We start from the raw sequence: 18,949 nt of genomic DNA on the forward strand, positions 1-18,949 counted from the left end.
TAAATTTGAAATGAGAGTGGTAAATGGATATTAGTATTGAAGGCACTTTTATTTTAAGAATAAAATTTTTTCTTGGGTTACAGTAAAATTTTGTCAGCCATTTTTCTAATATAAATTCAATACATTTCTCCTAAGGAAAAATAGCTGTCGCATGGAAATCCATCGCCAGGTACTCGGTAATAAAAAAACGATAGTACGATTTTGTTACGACAAATAAAATCTTATATACTGCTCGCTATTGTATTATTAAAGTTATTCTGTGCTTATCCTCTAGAAAGACTTTAATACACTTTACTAAAACGATGAACCTATAAGCCAGATACTATGAGCAACAGTATCTGAAACTTTAATAATGGCAGTATGTATCGGACAGCAAACATAATTATTAAAATATATTCTACATTTTCAAAGAATTGTGAATTTCATTCATGATTCTTGTTAAGTGTACGTTACACACATAATCGGAATATTTTTAGTTAAAAAAATGCAATACTTTCGAACAGTCTGCGCATTACATTAATTTGAGAAATAATTAGACAATACGCGTTTGCGATAAGTTTCTTATAAATCCAATACTAATTTCTTTCGATACGATGATTGAATTAATACAAATTTTACTTTTTTTAGAATCTTCAAAGTTTCGGCAATAGAAAAAGATTTGCATATAAATATAACCTCTATTTCAGTATGTCTGATATTTCTTTCTGAACTCGGCATTAGTAAATAGACATTAATGCTTAACATGTGTATTAAACTATTAAATACTCTTTTCGGGCAACTTAATAAAATTTATATAAAAAGCAAATATATATATATATATATATGTATGTATGTATTAGCACCACACGTGTGTGACTGTTGCGTGTTTACGGTTGTCTTGCGCATTTACAACATACATAACATTCGTAGATATTTAATCCATTTATATTCTGTATTTTATACATTGTTCACCTTCAAAAATATTAATAAACACAAACGAGTAGCATACTTGTACGCGTAAGGAGTCGATTAGAAGTGATATATTTGTCGCAGGTACTCGTTCTATTTAGCATGTGTATTTAGTATAAAATCTAAATACAAATGGATTAATTTTTTTAAATCGCATACTGTGAAGTAAAACAAGAGGAAGACTTCTGTCTCACTTCTGTCTCGCGAAGTGCAGGAAAAATCTTCCACTTTGTTAGATAAACTGGCGGTAACATTCCGAGATTGAAAAGCATTTTAGTCCAAAGACTCGAAGCATTTCACTATTAAACTAGCTTTCATAAATTGCACGAACGTTTAAGCGTAACCCAAAGTGCGTTTGCCAAGCTCTCTCTTCACTGATATATGGATAATAAAAATATAACATCTCGTTCTTTTACTTTGACCAATGTCTCCGATGATTCTTTGGCATTCTCTCGCATCACTGTCAGTCGATGTACATAATTCAATAATTAAAATTTCAATAATTACACGGCCAGAGTCACTACGTAAAGGTAGAATTAGAGATTAAAAATTAATTTTCACCACAAACGCACCGAGGGAGGGTAACTACCCACAATTGAGGTATGTCGTTCGGCTCTTGTCATATTAATGAAACAATTAATTGCAGATTAATTAAGTGTTCATTAAATTTTAATGACGCGCGCGCATATGTATATATATATATACATGTATAAACACACATATATATGTGCGTGTTTGTAAGTGTAAATATATAACATATGTATCTGTATAAAATATGCACATGTATAATATTAAATATCATTCGATTATTCGTATAATTATAAGTATCCTTTGAACGCGTCTCGTAATCGCGTCGCAATATGATAATTGTAATCAATATCAGAAGACTTACATGCTTAAAAGGCATCTCTCACTGGTGAATCGAGAAATGGTCACGTAAAAAATAACGGCACTAACGCGATGCAATTTGTAAGAAGTTTTCTCGACTTTCACGTGAACGAAAGCACTTTGGTAGCGCTCGTAGATTTTCTTTCTCTTCGCGCTTTGTTTCGACTTAGCGTCGTAGAAAGATCATCATAGTTGACAGAAGTAAAACTTTCTTATCAAGAATATTTTTTCCATTTAACATTAGGCATTATAGAGAATTTTCTATCCGTTTACAAGGTTCTTCTTCAAAAACTAACGTCCGACAACTAGGCTCAGCTTCGCTCATCTAGAGCGCTACAAAAGTGATACGTTTCTGTCTTACGGTTGTCGATTATACATATTAATTATACCTTAGAATGTCACAGTACTTATGTTCAAGGAATTGGTTACTTACTTTCAAAAAAGGATTACTTTCAAGGAATGTCTTCAAGCGTTCTACGTTGAACGTTCCGAGTATAAAGGTGTATGTTAAAAAAAAAAAAAAAGGAGAGAGGGAAGACAAGTAGGTAAAGAACCGACTATAAGACGTTAAAGAAAAAGGATAAGAAGGAAAAGGGAGCGCGAAATTATGTTATCGTAATCATTAATCAACTTATAAGCTATAGACTTGCAATTAACAGAGGAGGGAAGGAGATCTAGGAGAGTCTGGTTTACCGGACATGACAAGGGAGATCCAACAAGAAGGACATTCACGAGACTCTCCAAATGTTTTCTGGATAACATATTCTCCAACTGTTATCGATGTTTCAGTTCTCCGAGGTCTTCTTGGAATGCATACAACCAGGGTCATCGCAGACCGGTAAACCTAAACCTCCTCAGAGATTGCTCCCTAAAATGGCGGCAGGGATCACTTATAATGGATAAAACTACTAAACTGTACAACCGGAATCCGAGGTTGGCACATAAGGGCTTCCCTGTCGGTAGAAATCACCCTCGTACTCTTCCACTTTCACCGGGTACTCTGTAACGCAATTCTGAGGTTGGTTCAACGCTGGCGGAGGTTGCACAAAGTTTTCTTGGTAACTAGGTAGGTGCACGGGTTCCGCGAACTGCTGATAAGAAGTATCCGAAGCACCCTGCTTCAGACATGTCGGTCCGTGGAGGCTCAGCATGTCCACCAGCCTGCGCCTCTGCGTCTCCAGCTCCTGTATCTGTGACTTTAGGTCATGGTTTTGCGTTTCGAGGATCTCCGATTCCTGTACCAGGATCACCGTCTTCTCACGCTTCTTCAGCCGGCACTTGGTTGCGGCGATTTTGTTCCTTTCGCGTCGTCTTCGGCGCCTTTCCTCGTCCTCCGGTGTCAGCTGAAAGGATTGCACGCCGTTTACTATATTAATCTTGCTTTTACGAGGCGTTAATCACCATAGAGACGTTATATTCCCGAAGGGCCAGTTGGCAATACAAGTGTAGGAAAATGAACGACGACAAAATTTAATGAAATAAAGGTAAGGTTCGTTAGTCAAGACATAGACGGGTAAGCGTACGCTCCGCGAGTTTTCCAGCTCTATTTTTTTATAAGTTGTTACACGAATTACGCATCATCTCGTTTATCTATGAAAATAACGATACTCGGCATTTCCTACCACTGTACAGATTATACATAGAATTACTTCTCTATACTTTTTAGCGCAACAACATTTACGTTTAAATTGAAAAGAAAAAGACTTTACCGTGAAATTATTTTTAATATAACGGCTCTTTATTTTTTGGAAATTGTCATTCGAGTTGATAATGTAATGTGTACTATTGCTTGATCGAAGTAGTCGAGAATACAAGGAATATCCGGCTGGAAATCAAGAAGGACTCGGTCGACTCGAGAACCCTTGAAATCGATGAAACGCCGACTTACAGCGCAATCGCCCGACGTCACGACTGTTTTATCGTTTTAACGAGAACAGTATGTGAGGATTTCTTACTCCACCGCGGTTGTTGTTGTTGCTCCCCTCGTCCTCCTCCTCGTCGTCCGCACTGCCGTCCTCCTTTTTCGTCCTCTTCTTGGAGTCATCCCCGCTTCCATTGGCTCGCCTCTTCGTTTGGAGCGTCAACTTCAATCCTATAATTTTTATACACGAAAGCGTCAATTACGAATCCCAAACTCGTTGGGATATACTCCCAAAAGTGTTTTGCACGTGTGGAAAATTGAATATACTTTGTTTATCGATATTTTTCTGTCGTTCTGTATCGAGCAATGTTTGATCGAACAGAAAAAAGTGATCTTAATAAAAATTTGAAAGAAGTTAAATGAGGGATAGAGAGGTCTAATTGTGGCTTTAGAAACTAGAGTTGGTTATTAAGACGGTGACAAGGCCGGGTCAGCCTTGGAACCGTGAGATTCGAGAGACGAAACAAAAGAAACCATGGAGACGCGACCCGGTAGGATCATCAAGGCCACCACCGGATGGGTACCTTCTTTAATGAGCTGACTACAGGTGTGCTGAACACTCGGTGGGCTCGGCTCACCGCTGCTAGTCGAGTCCGTACGGTCCCTGCTTTTCTCGTTCGTGTAACCCTCGAAGGGATTGGTCATAGCGATTAGGGAATTTACAATTTCCGGTGTCCTTGGCGTGACCTCGGCCGCCGCGACACCGAGAAGACCCGCGGCAGCCGCTGGACTAGGATTCACGTTCACGTTCAGGTTGTACATGGTCTGTTATTACCATTTAACCTGGAACAAGAACAGAGAGCGTCGATAAGATTAGCCGGTCGATACATATCGATCGTTAATCGGGGACCTACAGTTACTCGATTTTTACTGGTATTATTCATCGGTATTGAAATACTTTTTTCGATTTCTTATCGTCCATCTTCAAAGAAAAATATTTCGTACGGATATTACGTTATCGTTGGTATAATTCTAGCTGATAAACGAAACCTCACCGATCTGTGGCTACTTTGTATCTGCAATTCTCGGCAATTTTTGGACGTTGCGCGTTGATAATACGATATCCTTCTTTGTGGTTTTCCCGAGGGATAAAATTAATTGCGTACAAATCAACTTTAATCAACCGTAAATTACATCGTTCTCTCTATTCGTTCGTTAAAGATGGAAATCGAAGGAAATTGTTTGACTTGGAATTATTTGTACGACCTTGATGCATCAATTATCGAGCACGGATCCATGCGAGAACAAAAGAGGAATTCAGATTGAATCGCGGTACTCTGATAACGAAACAGGAAGCCAGAGATCGTTATCGACGCCACGGTGTGTAACTGGCCTTCGTCAATCGTCAAAGATTCAAGTATTGCGTTACACCAATATGCCACCAGTCGTGGTTCAACGACATCGACGTTACCAAACAGTTTGATAATAACAACGATGAAAATGAATTTTCAAGTATCGTCTCCCAAAATCTGTATAAGATTTAAACCGCAAGCAATTTTTGTTAGAAATGTATCGATTCTCATGGATCCGATAACTGCTCGAAACGAATAAACCATTAATTTCAATTCGACTGCGCGGCGCGGCGAGGCGGCCCTCATATCGTTCTCTGATCTTTCAATCGATTTATCGATTCCTTCGTACAGTTGGCGCCCACGTACGAGACCGCGAGGAACATCTTCCTCTGCGGTATATAGGTCAGTGGGAATACGCCTTTGGCAGAAAGGCTCATTGTCGCAGCTTCTGACCGCGGTTCAGATCCGGTCCGAGGAAGTCCATTCTTTTTTTTCTCGCTAGAAAGTGTAACCAGCCTCCACGAAAATGCGAAGAAGCATCGAGGAGATCCGCAGCAGCAGGCGAAAGACTCGGCGGAGGAGGAACCATAGAAGGCTGCGGAGGAGGAACCATAGAAGGCTACGGAGGAGGAGTTGCAAGGGCATTAGGCTCCGAATACGGAACGATAAAATTCTTACGAAACGTGGCTCTCACGTGCACACGTACTATACATATAACCACGCGCGCACACTTGTGCATCGAGAGTTGGCAGGCTGAGAAAAAGTGAATGAGAAAGAGAGAAAGAAGGAGGTCCTCCCGAGGAGGTTGGGCAACTTGGACGGAGCACAGCCGAAGAATTCGATGCCTGAAAACAAACCGGCCGGCTCTAGCCTGGGCTGGAGAACGCACGGCACGGTTCCTTTTTAGAGGACACGCCAGAGCAGACACGCGCCTGCGTTCGCGCACGTCGACGTGTATTTTTGACGAGAATTGACAAGCTTTTAACGCTCGTACCATCATCGCTGCGGATTTTTGCGCGACCTGAGATATTGGTTTATTACTTACGCGATCCTCGCTCGTCGACCACGGTTGGCCGACCCATCGTTCTACGCGATGGTAAAACGTTATCGGAAGGTAATCGACTCTGATACTTCGCTACCTGATCGAACAATTCTTTTATCTTTCCGCTTTTGTCGTGTTACACAATCCGCAGTCTCGTACATTTTCCTATATGTATTTTGTTTCCTCGAGCGAAACGAAACAAATACGAAGACAGATAAGAAAGAGATAATTAATCGTTCAACTGCGCGAAAGTTATCTCTTTTCATTTTTTATTACTACTGCCGCAAGGAATTTCGTACCAAGAGTCTGTTTGCTCTCGCGATTCTGTTATTGGAAATTATAACGATCGTTGCAGGACTAACAAAAATAACGGTGGCAAAGACGATAGGGTATACGATACACGATACAACTATGCTCGCTTAATCGGTCACTTATATAAAGCCATCGTAGAATCGATGCAACAGATTGAAATAATAATCGGGGAATCGTGTTTGTTTGAATGGGAACAGGTGTCCGATCGAAGCCGTCGCCACTGCACGCTGTTAAACGTATAAATAGAAACCGTTTGATTTTGATGTATGCCACGAACGCTTCGGTATTCGGCTGATCTCTCGTCGAAAGATTTTACAACTGTACCGAATTATATCGCTGAAATGTGTAATTCTATTCGCGCATTTATTTTTTATTCTTTATTTCAGGGGAGAGTGCGAAAGGCGCGAGATACGATTACCTTGGAATTGCGCGTCGTACTCGACTCTACTTTTATACGAAATATACCGGGACTAAAATTTGAAAAATAAAGTGACAAGTCCCGACTGCCACGATATCGTTATCGTATCGAAGTTAACCGACTACATCCAATAGTGATCCTCGGAGGCGAACAGTGAGAGGGAGAGAGGGGAGGGGAAAAATTATAAACGCAGCATGGTTTATTTTGCGTCAAGGTGCACCGAAGCTATTCGTAGAGTGACCGCCTAATAATAAGCACACTTCCGATTCGTAGGGACTGTTCTGGTCGAGGGTATTGTGTCGTGGTTGCGTGACGTGTTTTTCGTGTGGGGCACGTTCCCCCTCTTGCGCGACAAAATCGTGCCGGCAGCGGAAACTTTATCGACTTTATCGCCAGATACATAGAACCGAGCCACAGCGCTCTCGAACTCGCGCACAGTGGAACCTTTGTTGGCTTTCGGAGCACTGTTGACATTCTCAAGGTAATTTTATACCGATCGAAGGGGTTGGAACTTTTTGGCTGTTCGCAAAGGACGTGGAGAGTCGGACGCCTCGCGGCACTGTTTATACGTTCGAAATAATAAAGATACTCTTGTGTCGCATCGCGATCAGCGCTGAAAATGAATAGTTGAAACGATGATGAAACGATTAACGAGCATTCATAAACAAATGACGCGACAATGGACGCGTAAACATTTGCGTGTTCGTATCGAACTCGATTCTATCGCTAGCGAAAGCCGCGGCACATGTTCGTGAGAATAAGGAGGATCGGAGAAAGATTAATCGCCAGCTGGTCTGTTCGCGCGAAAGACGACGCGTTGCCGGAATTTTCGGAGCGTCTCGACGCTTTTCGAAAAGGGGGCCGATATATCGTTGCTGGTGTATTTATGACTCGCGTTTGACACAGCATGCGTTACGAAGCTACATACTGTGCGTTCAACGAGACCGATGAAACTCTTAATAAAGTTCGAATCGAACTCCTCGAATGGTGAGAACGGTTTATGGGAAAGACAGGAAAAAGCAGTGAACGTTGATGAGAAAAAACGTTAAAATAAAGGATAGCCCAAGGGATGCGTGAAAGGAGACACACGATACGAGTCGACGCCGACGGGGAAGGAGAGTGCAAGGGAACTTGCGCAACCGATGTCCATCTAGCCAGAAAAAGCTTTTATCGTGCTTTTTCGGTACAGTCGTCGATCTAAGCGTGGGCGGCCTAATTCCTACGGATGTCTTTTGTACTACATACGCGTCCAATCGTCGATACAAAATAGCCAATTGTCCGGAATGCAAGTCTCATCGGGAGTAAAACGAGCCATCGAAACAAAACGCAAAATTAATTTCACATAGACATCCGGCAAGATCGGCGAAAGTGAAACAACGAGCTCTGCCGGGGACGAGGGAACAGGGGGACCATTACGGCACTATCTGTCCCCATTATACGACTTTAATTACGGCAAATTACTTTACCGGTGCCCTGAAACGTGACAACAATCAATTACCCACGGCTAGCCACGTTTTACTCGTATAAACTAGATAATTTCATTGTAAGGTTGAGTAGACTTGGAGGGATCCATCGAACCCGGTGAATGCCGAATGTCAATTGTCGAAGACACCGAGCTGTCCTGGAGTATCCTACGCAACGCTCTTCCCGCGCTGTGTTTGGCGTTCGCAACGAAATTTATGCTTCCTGTCCGCGCGTAACGCGACCACACGCTCGTTGCCGTCGGCATGTAATTTACATACGGTGGCCGGTTTGTGTACGTTTCGTCTATGATTGTCGCGCGACCGCCTGGAACTACGCGAGAAAAAAGAAAATCGTACGAACCAAACTTACGTTCCGTGACCCCTCGTAAACGTACAATTCCCGGGTCAGTAAAGGATGTACCGTGCAATAATTATTACTCGATTAATCATCGTCGATATTAGCCTAAAACGAAAAGTTACTCCACGTGTTTGCGAAAAACGATTATAAAGAAATTACTCGGAGAGAAACTCTGATAGGTCGCGCGAATTAGTCAACGTTCAAAACTAACAGCTCGACCCGATTCTAGACTGCCTCGACGATCCACGATCTTTCGAAGAAACGGTTAGGAAAGGAACAATTAATGGAGATTGATGTCTCCCGAACCCGCATAACGTTCTCCCTTCTTGGGGAATCGTTCTCGACATACGGGCGCGAATTCGTGTTCCGAGAGACGACGCCGACGCGGACAATGGAATGGCGTACAAACTTCCAAGCACGAGGCTCCAAGAAAGTATAAAATTCAACGGAAAACGTTGATCGATGATTCCCTGTACCCGTCCATACGTTCGAAACGGTACTAGGATAGAACAACGGATTCTTTCGATTACACGTTAAAGGCGGAACAATCCTTTTCGAACATTCCATTTCGTGCGGCAACGATCCTTCGCGTGATTTTCCCGGTGTGTCACCGCCTCTAACCATCATTTCGTAATTCAACACCTGTCGAACGAACACCGCAGAGAGCATCCGGATTTTCCAAAAGAAGGGATACACGTCGGTTTCTAAAGACTCTTCAGGGGACAACAACACCACTTCACGCGATTATTCAAATTTACAGCGTAACTGTTCGTTTCACGATAAGTAAGAGCTACGACATCTTAGTGACCCGTTGCCAGCAACGCCGACGGAAACTCGTAAGAAACTAAGTTCCGGTGTGCGACGTTGGTGGCAATGTTTTGTAGGAGTTTTGGTAAACGACGTTACCTAGATTTTCTTGCTGTTTCAACGAAATCGATTACACACTTGAACGTTTGATCATCGGATACGCGTTCCGTTGTAAACTGGCTGTCTCGGGAATCGCGCGTTGCCAATCGCGTTCTGCACGCGATTTCAGCAACGAGCGATTCCACGAGGACGTTGTCATCTCGAACGTCGTCGCCGTGTCTCTCTGTTCGGTTGGGGATCCAAATCGCGAGACAAGTTTCAGCCAACTCGAAACTTTTTGACCGCCGAGCACGTGCAATCGATGCAGACGCGGACGCTTCGAAATCCAGCTTGCGTCTTACCTTCTGCTCCTCTCTGCTCGCGCGAACGAACGCCGATTGCGTAACAAGTGCGCGCGCTAGCAAAAATCTTACTCGTGTGAATTCCAAATTCACCATCGATATCTCGCGAGTGCGAACACGCGTGCACCGGAGGAGGAGAGAGAAAGAGCGAACGATAAACAACGCGTCGCGTCGCGTCGGAAGGTGCAGAGGCGTGAAAATAGGCGGCGACGAAAATAACTGGAAATGCCCGGAAAAATGTTACGCGCAAGCAACAAGTGGAACAAGTGTATTAGAATAGCGGAGTCTTTCGGAGATCCTGTACGAACGATCGATTCGCTTTTCTTACCAATTTGTAAATAAACGACGCGTGAACCGAAATATCCCAGATTCTTCCAAGCCTCTTATTAAAACGATAAGAGACTTTACCGAATCGATGTTCGCAGATGTCAAACAGCTGACACTTGCCACATAATACGATAAAACTGTCGATGTCGTTGGAAGACACGAGTCACATTTTGTCATTGTACAAAAGAATAGTAAGCCACGGAAACATAGAAACATAGTTGACTGTAAATAAAGACGGCCGTAGAAAGATTAGTAGATGATTTTATCGTTGGTTCTGCGATCATCAACTGCGCGTTCCATAGTTTTACAAATTCTCGTTTCGTAAGACGAGACCGGTAATTCAGCCTAGGCTGGAAATATTATTAGCGATATTACAAGTATGCCAGCGTTATTTACAATCGTCTGGTGTCGTCGTCCCGCAAGCGTTACAGGAACAAATTAAAGAAGCAATCCACGGTGTACGGCCAGCCGTCATTCGTCGTACACTTCGACTTCGCTTTGATCTCTAAAGTGACACAGATTTGTTGTTGGTTGTCCGCGATGAATTAAGAACGACAATATTGTGCATCGTTTGTCTTACCACGATGCGAGGCAATTCCTAGTAAAAATTCATACCGTTGAAGAACAAAGTCGCGAACCGACCGCTAACTAACTTCAGCTTGCAACTTGTTGCTGTAAGACCGAAAATAAAATCGCGGAAATGCGAAAAACGAACGTCGTAACATCTAGATTTTCGAAAACAATTTTCGTACAACAGACCACGATAATTGGACGAGAGGCTGAGGAGGTTAATATTTTGTTCCCGCGCAACACAAATCCGTCTTCTTACCGCCATTTCTTTGCGATGCATATTACCATTTTAAATTCAATCGGTACATTGACGCCCTTGAGCAATAATGGCCTCCCCCACCAGCCCCTTTTTTCCGAGCACCTCTCACTCTTTCACCATGACAACTTGCAAATCCAGTTATATCATCTCTCGACTTTGTAATCAGCTGTGTGCAAGAAGGTGACTCGAGCGAGCGATCGAACGAACGAGCTTGCCCCTCGATGATAAATCATCGCAAGCTTTTGTACGCGCCACCGTTTTCCTTGCACGTGGTACATACGTAATAATTGAAAAGTTTCGAAGAGACTGCGTATCGTAAAATTTCAAGAAAACCAACACGGAGAAAAGGATTTTCCGAAAGCAAGATAAAGATAAAAAAAAAAAAAGCACCACCAAGGAGCAGAGCTATTCGCCTAGTTGCAATATTTAATGACCTTCGGACTTATGGAAATGTGCACGCTATCTGACACACGTGCAGATCCTGTACGGACGAGTTTCGAAGCCGACGACGATCTATGAATTAAATGTCAGTAAGGTCACGGTCGCGAAACAGCGAGGTATCCTTACCGTGGACCAACCGGACGCCGATAATTGTTCAATTTAAAAAATGCTCAACACTGTAGACACTCTACCGGAAAACGGTGTGCAACGGTACAACATTGTAATTAATTATCGCGTCCAACGTGTTGCACCGTGGATGGATTGACGTTTGCGTAGCGAATGCAAAGATAAGATTATTGTTGTATAATGGTTATCAACCGCGGAGGAAGTTTACAAACGAAAGTAAACATTTAAGGTTCGTGGCTGCGCGAACGGAAACCTCTAAAGAGATTCGCGCGAGTCGGTTTACTTGTTAATAATAAAACATTATTACCGCGAGAAACGTTTATACTAATTTTTTTGTCGACCGCGGACATTCAATGGTAAATCGTTTAATAAATACGATTTTCCATCGTTACGAAGGATAAAAATAACGCGTAAAATTGAAATAGAAAGCAACTTGGATGAATGTTACGTTCCACGCAAAGTTTGTTTTCCCTCGTATAAATATGTTCGCTTACGAACATGCATTTCTATAAACACCGAGTTGTTCGCAATAAACGTACTCAACGGTTAAACTGTCGTAATATGAGGTTTTATGATTACAGTTATTCGTGATCCTACTTAACTCCACTTTACATGCCAACGTAAACATTATACTTTCGTTTACGTAGACGCAAAGATGTTCGAACGATCGCGAAAACTCGACAACAATTTCTCATTGTCGACATATCTGCACTGCGGTCGAAGCATTTCATTGAAAAATCAAAGCTGAAAGGATGTAACCCTGCGCAAATGTTTAGTTTAAGCAAAGTATTGTGCAATCGAGAACATTGGTACCGTGCGAGAGCATATACATATAGTCCTTGCTAGATTCGCCACAATGTTGCCAATGTTCCGTGTCTTGCTATATTTAAGGTTCCCCACTACACCAGATGTTTTCCGTGACACTAATCATACATTATCGCGAGTTGATTCTCGGGTGTCACGAGTCCACTGTCTCTCGATAAATTCCCAAAACGTATTTTCCGAGTAGTAACAACGCGAACAAATCAAGCCTTTTCTCGGTCTACTTGTGTCTGTAAACGCGAATCTTATTTCGACGGTTTCAGTGGTATCGCGTGAACACGGTAACCGATAATCGACTTTACGGCCAACTTCATATTCATGAACCACAGGCGAACCAGCTTTACCGCGAATTCCGTACAAGAATCGTGAAATATAATTTGAAGTTAATCAAACGTACCAGAGAGAAACTAGATTCTCCCTGCTATCACTCTCGTGTTAACCAAAAAGAAATAGTATACGTGCCTCGAGTGAAAACAAAGAATCGGAATAGGTTAAAAACGAAGAGCAACAGTTTATAATGTACTCGCGCCGCGAAGCAAACGTACCATTTAACATATTCTTCCCTCGATTCTTGCCGTAATAATGCAACATGTTCGTAATAAAGCTCCGCTCGGTAGTCGTACGACCTTGAATAGTTGCGAACTCGAGCTTCGCGGTGTTTCGACGATAGAAAATTATCGCCGATCGTATCGATATCTGTTTCTCGATTACGAGTATTCTATTCGATTTTGATAACGAACCCGACGATAATACTTCAAACGTAAATGAGGATTCCAGAATATACACCGGGAGACATTGTAAAAACTGTCATTCTGGAAAAAAACTAAACGATGCATACACGTACTCCAAAGTCGATGCAAAGAGTAAGCGTGTTGCAAAAAGAAAAGAGAGAGAAAAAAAAAACGAATGCCACTAGTCCCAGAAGTTGAAAAACGCGTGACAATCCAACCATAGCGAGAATCCCAACGAAATTCAGCCTGCCAGACACGACACACGTTATCACACCCTCGAACTATATTACAAGAATAGCCTCGTACTCGTCTCGACCTACAAAGAACTTTATTACGTACAGAGAAGACGGTTGGTTTTCAGTGCATGCACGAGTCCTACCTTTTCAGTGCGAACGACAACACAGCGCTCCGATACGCCCAACACCGCCCTCCTTCGTCGGCTGCCGGCGCACGACTGTGGATAATTCGCGGTCGCGGCCGGCCTAGATATATACGAGCTATTTTTAGCAACCGTCGCCACCAACAACGATACCGATTGGCCGACGATGACGTGACCGAGCTACACGATTGGTTCATCTCGCGAATATGCCGCGAGTTCTGGTACAGGCCTGGCTCATTGCTGGGCGCGACTCCGCGGGCTGCGGGCACGACATTTGTTGACATGAAACTGTCAGGGAATACACGTTACACGCTCCCTCGCCTCGGTCCGCACTCTGCCGGCATTTCAGCCGCGTGTTGCGCTACGATCAACCGTACTACACATACAGAATGTTCCTATGCATTCTTACTTTCGTCCCTTTCCCTCGCTTCTAGCATTGTTCATTTATGACGATATCGTGAAAGATGCTTAAGGGTGTTCCTTTGTCCCGTTATTTCATATTTAAACTCTGTAAAAACACTTTTCATTTTGTTTATTTTTTTTTATCATTCTTATTCGCGGCAATAGTCGGCATATTTATATATTTGTAGTACATAATCGGAAAAATTCAACTCGTTTTTCTCGAAGGAAACTAATTCGATGAAATATGCAAAAGTTACTACTAGTAACTGGAACAAGGTTCGTTCGTATTCTTACAGTTACAGGTGAATAGCATATCTCGATTAGGGTGGGTGGAGAATAGAATTTATGGAGAATAGAAGCGATGGTAATAGACGACTATTAGCGCGGTGTGCACTATTAATTTGCGTTGAGCTTTCGAAAAGCCTTGAAGTTGGGCGGCGTGCCTCTCTTCGGATCTATGAAATCATAGATTTCCCGGCAACGTTATTATGCGAAAATTACGCTCTAAAATTAGTCACAGTCCATTACCGTGCGTGTATGGGATGGGCAAGAAGAGAAATAAATGCTTGAAACTCAAACTTTTTCGATACGCACATATCTCGCTATTAGTGTTCGCGACAACGACGATGATATATGCTAATCGTAAGTGAATCAAATGGTCGTAATGACACGATACACCGTTTATGTGTTCGCTCGTCGAATGCATCTCCGTTCTTGTTCTTAGTCACATGTCGTATCGTAAATTTATCTTTGATTGCTTACCTGTGTGTTAGTTGTGAATGCATCGCTACGTAAAAACGATTTTCACAGGGATTTCGGGGAAATGCTACGTTGTAATGGTTAATAACGTTACGGTTGATACTTTCGATTATCCATGTACCGCAAACGGGTCAAAATGACATTCTTATTCAACCATCTAAAACATTTAATCGTATCTTGCATAGAAATCTATGTTAAAATTTACTTTCAAATTACATGAACCGAATGATGGCGGCACTGGCGACATTCGTCTATCTATACGCAGACGAATCACGAATTGACAAAGATGGCGACGCACATGTCAACGTTATGTTTCGAGACAGCTTTAAATATTACAAAAGTCGAAATTCATCTCCCGATTTGAGGGATGTGATCGATTTAAATGATCCTAATTGCGATACAGTACGTCATAAATGATAACGTTTCTGTATGTTTCATGTGTATAGGATTCTGTTACTTTTTAGGTTATTTGTACTTCGATTAAAAGGGACTTGTTGAATGAATATTGTGAACATGAATTTGGATTGATGCCAGTGAAAGACTGGAAAGTCTATGAATTTTTAGATATTCCAGGTACTAATGTTGTTATTATAAAAACAGTCTTCAAGTTTAACTATTTTATGTGCACACGTAGGACTTATCTTCGTAAAAAATCCATTTACCACCGATGGGCAACGGTACTGGATCATAAAATGTTTAAAAGATTATTCGGCGAAACCTTATAAATTAAATCTAGATGCGCATCATCTTTTAACCAATGATGAAACTTGGTGGGATCTGTGTTTTGGGTAAGATTAAATATTAGAGATATAAAGAAACATATTGAAAATATATACATTTACTATGTTAATTTTAGAAACTCTGACAAAGATATGGTATTACTACCAAAATTACGTTGGGCAACATTGGGGTATCATCATAACTGGGATACAAAATTATATTCCGAAATGAATAAAACACAAATCCCTGACGAATTATCATCGTTAACATCATTTTTGGCAAAAATTTTAGGTTTTATGGATTTTAAAGCAGAAGCAGCAATTATCAATTATTACAGAATGAATTCAACTCTCGCAGGTCATACAGATCATTCTGAAGTTAACATCAAAGCACCTTTATTTTCTATCAGTTTTGGTCAAACTGCAATATTTTTAATTGGAGGATTCACGAAAGATGACGCAGCTAAAGCTATATTCCTACGAAGTGGAGATATAATAGTAATGTCAGGAGAGTCTCGTTTGAGGTATCATGGAGTACCAAAAATTTTAACAGACACAGCAGAACCTTGGAATGACAAAGAATTGATTAACAATGAAAAACGGTATTGTAAATGGGATTATAATAACTGGAACAAAGCAAAAATGTATATTTCTGAAGCTAGAATTAATATGAATGTAAGACAAGTACTAAAACCTGGGCAGACAGATTTACTGTAAATAATTGTTCAAAATATTCTTGTACAGTTTTAATAAAAAATACTTATATTAATTACATTATCCTTAGATACTTATTTCTTGTATTATATAAATATCAGTTTAGTTTACACTCGCGGTAGAAGCTGCTCGATAAAAATACAAAAATTTATCCTATTACGTATTTTCTTACTATTATTATTAGATGTATTAATAATAGTTCATTGGGAATTTAAATGTTATTGTTTGGACCATTTTCTCTTATTGTTTCGTTTGCGATATTGTTTTTAAACATATTATAAACATCGAGAAAGTTCCATGCAATTGTCGCCATTTTTAATAAGAAATCTTGCGAATTCGATATCCATTCGTGTGTAGCATGGATCATCGTATTATATTTACTGTAGTAAATATTTGGATGAGAACTAGTAGATTCTGATAATATCACAGGCATATATGGTTTGAGCAAAATATTAGTAGCATCTCGTACTGCCTTATTCAGAATAAAATCTTTAGAAATATCTGGTGTATGCACCATTTTGTTCGGTCCGATTTAATTGACGGCTCACCCAAAGGGAAATCTAAACATGGCTATAATAAACATTTCTTGATAACTTTTATTTTATTTATAAATTAACTTTGCACAAACCTATAATTTTCGTTGATTAATATTCATTCTCATGAGGATATTCTCGCAAGCACTTATTATTATTCCTGATCCAAAGCAGCTTCTACGCGATTTATGTGGATTGACAGCACACACATCTATTCTGAATATATTCTGTGATTCGTCATCTCTAACAGAAAAACAACGATTTTCTTTTCTTAATCGTTGCACAAAAGAAGCTCTCATTTTTTCAAATGTAAAAAAATTATTATATTTTTCTGCCATTGGAAATTACTTTAATACATTCACTCCCCATTACTTCATTTTTTCGTTAGATTAATTTGGAACGATATATTACTTGCTTTAATTTGATAAAATTTTAATTTAATTATGAAAATGATATAATTTTTGAACCGTTAAAACTGAAATCTGTAATGTTAGTGTTGACACGTTTCGTTCTTCCATTGTTCTGTATCAATCAATATGAGGAAGTATTTTGTAAATATACAAAAAAAAACAGTTATCAAATAGGAAGTCTAATATTAAAAGTAAAGCATGATTTTGGTATTTTGAAAATCACGCGCCTTTTCAAGTACAACTGCGTTTACTCGAAACTTCCGATATCACAAGTCAGCTGATCAATCCCATTCCTGTCTGCTTTATAGTAGTTCTGATAGTTATGTCTGGAAAGGATAAACTTGCAATTTTCCCCTCTCGGGGGTGAGTATTTTACATATAAATTATTTTAACCCTTTTCATCTGTTCATCAACTTTATTTATCATCTATTCAACATTCATTACGATTTCTTACCGAATTATATTGAATTCCTAACATACTAACGTTAGATGGGTGTAACCCTATCTTAGTGTGTTTTAAACGTTCAAGTGACATTTTTAAATACAATTACGAAAATTGATGATATCATAGTTTCTTTGCACATTTTATTTATCGATTTCGTTAAACCGACTTTAAAGGACAGTATAGCATATATAATTTCCTGTAATATAGATAAAGTAATTTAAGCTATAAATAAAATAATGCTGGATTTTAATTAATGTATCTTTTTTTTCAGCGCACAAATGTTAATGAAATCCCGTTTACAGGGAGCACAAAAAGGTCATGGCTTGTTGAAAAAGAAAGCAGATGCATTGCAAATGCGTTTTAGATTAATCTTGGGTAAAATTATTGAGGTATAAATTGTCTTGCATATATTTGTAACTGCTTGGTATCTGCTATAATGTTTGTATTTGTTACATTTCAATGTAGACAAAAACACTTATGGGAGAAGTAATGAAAGAAGCAGCTTTCTCATTAGCTGAAGCAAAATTTGCAACTGGAGATTTTAATCAAGTAGTTCTTCAGAATGTGACAAAAGCACAAATTAAAATTCGTTCTAAAAAAGATAACGTCGCAGGTGTTAACCTTCCAGTGTTTGAATCATACCAAGATGGCACAGACACATATGAATTAGCAGGTTTGGCAAGAGGTGGTCAACAATTAGCCAAGTTGAAAAAGAATTATCAAAGAGCAATCAAGTTGTTGGTAGAATTAGCATCTTTACAGACAAGTTTCGTAACCTTAGATGAGGTTATTAAAATCACAAATCGTCGTGTAAATGCTATCGAGCATGTCATCATTCCAAGAATTGAAAGGACTCTTGCTTATATCATTTCTGAACTGGACGAATTGGAGAGAGAAGAGTTCTATCGTCTAAAGAAGATACAAGATAAAAAGAAACAAGCAAAGGCTAAGGTAACATTTTACAAGTTGAATTGTTTTACTTTTTAATGGAGCAGCTCCAGAGATTATTTTATTTTTCAGCTTGAAGTTGCTAAAGCTGCAATGGTAGGTGTCGGGAACGACGTATATACTCCAAATATGTTGGATGAAGGAGACGATGATATTTTATTCTAAAAACTGTAAATAGATTCTTTTCACATGCTAAAGTATTACGAAAAAGTATGTTTCAATTCTGAGTGAATGTGTTAAAAGTGTGAATATTGAAGTATGATTAAACAAAATGATTTAATCCTTTCACAAATATCCTTAGACAATATTAGTCTTACAGTACAGCTATGTTACATCGAAAATTGTATTAACGAAATGTGGTTAGTATATATCAACAAATAATGATAACATTTTTTAGTTACATTATGATGCAATATATGCATAAAGAATCTATTATGTTAACAATATCTCTTGTTGACTGCATATCGCTAGCTTGGTATTTTGTTGAAACTGCTATTGTGTATAAACACTTTCA

The 18,949-nt window shown here is 40.0% G+C and overlaps 3 protein-coding genes across 4 annotated transcripts; 2 read left to right on the forward strand and 1 right to left on the reverse strand.

Annotated features, from left to right (window-relative positions):
• Window positions 1-30: 30 nt before the first annotated feature.
• On the reverse strand, window positions 31-14,351 carry LOC128885833 (activating transcription factor 3). 2 transcript variants are annotated; one of them, XM_054140144.1, is made up of 4 exons: window positions 13,506-14,351; window positions 4,336-4,540; window positions 3,792-3,928; window positions 31-3,179 (listed from the first exon to the last, which is right to left on the reverse strand). In XM_054140144.1, the coding sequence occupies exons 2-4, from the start codon at window positions 4,517-4,519 to the stop codon at window positions 2,745-2,747; spliced, it is 756 nt and encodes a 251-aa protein (XP_053996119.1). In that variant the 5' UTR covers window positions 4,520-4,540; window positions 13,506-14,351; the 3' UTR covers window positions 31-2,744. The 2 variants fall into 2 exon arrangements, with proteins under 2 accessions (XP_053996119.1, XP_053996118.1); XM_054140143.1 differs by having other exon boundaries at window positions 4,282-4,540; window positions 13,506-14,223.
• A 371-nt stretch (window positions 14,352-14,722) lies between these two features.
• Window positions 14,723-16,154, forward strand: LOC128885829 (nucleic acid dioxygenase ALKBH1). Its single transcript, XM_054140138.1, has 4 exons — window positions 14,723-15,068; window positions 15,131-15,239; window positions 15,301-15,454; window positions 15,523-16,154. The coding sequence occupies exons 1-4, from the start codon at window positions 14,883-14,885 to the stop codon at window positions 16,100-16,102; spliced, it is 1,029 nt and encodes a 342-aa protein (XP_053996113.1). The 5' UTR covers window positions 14,723-14,882; the 3' UTR covers window positions 16,103-16,154.
• A 1,161-nt stretch (window positions 16,155-17,315) lies between these two features.
• LOC128885836 (V-type proton ATPase subunit D) lies at window positions 17,316-18,769 on the forward strand. Its single transcript, XM_054140147.1, has 4 exons — window positions 17,316-17,405; window positions 17,759-17,876; window positions 17,953-18,438; window positions 18,508-18,769. The coding sequence occupies exons 1-4, from the start codon at window positions 17,365-17,367 to the stop codon at window positions 18,598-18,600; spliced, it is 738 nt and encodes a 245-aa protein (XP_053996122.1). The 5' UTR covers window positions 17,316-17,364; the 3' UTR covers window positions 18,601-18,769.
• Window positions 18,770-18,949: the final 180 nt, after the last annotated feature.

This window comes from Hylaeus anthracinus, unplaced genomic scaffold (assembly GCF_026225885.1).
Source record: "Hylaeus anthracinus isolate JK02 unplaced genomic scaffold, UHH_iyHylAnth1.0_haploid 11982, whole genome shotgun sequence".
Classification (NCBI taxonomy): domain Eukaryota; kingdom Metazoa; phylum Arthropoda; class Insecta; order Hymenoptera; family Colletidae; genus Hylaeus; species Hylaeus anthracinus.

Excerpts from the sequence above, each read along its gene's own strand:
- LOC128885836 (XM_054140147.1), top strand. The coding sequence starts at position 17,365 with ATGTCTGGAAAGGATAAACTTGCAATTTTCCCCTCTCGGGG. Across the intron at positions 17,406-17,758 it reads GCAATTTTCCCCTCTCGGGG|CGCACAAATGTTAATGAAAT; the intron begins GTGAGTATTTTA and ends CTTTTTTTTCAG. Across the intron at positions 17,877-17,952 it reads TCTTGGGTAAAATTATTGAG|ACAAAAACACTTATGGGAGA; the intron begins GTATAAATTGTC and ends ATTTCAATGTAG.
- LOC128885833 (XM_054140143.1), bottom strand. The coding sequence starts at position 4,519 with ATGTACAACCTGAACGTGAACGTGAATCCTAGTCCAGCGGCTGCCGCG. Across the intron at positions 3,929-4,281 it reads TAGTCAGCTCATTAAAGAAG|GATTGAAGTTGACGCTCCAA; the intron begins GTACCCATCCGG and ends TAAAAATTATAG. Across the intron at positions 3,180-3,791 it reads ACAACAACAACCGCGGTGGA|CTGACACCGGAGGACGAGGA; the intron begins GTAAGAAATCCT and ends CAATCCTTTCAG.
- LOC128885829 (XM_054140138.1), top strand. The coding sequence starts at position 14,883 with ATGAACCGAATGATGGCGGCACTGGCGACATTCGTCTATCTATACGCA. Across the intron at positions 15,069-15,130 it reads ATGATCCTAATTGCGATACA|GTTATTTGTACTTCGATTAA; the intron begins GTACGTCATAAA and ends GTTACTTTTTAG. Across the intron at positions 15,240-15,300 it reads TGAATTTTTAGATATTCCAG|GACTTATCTTCGTAAAAAAT; the intron begins GTACTAATGTTG and ends GTGCACACGTAG.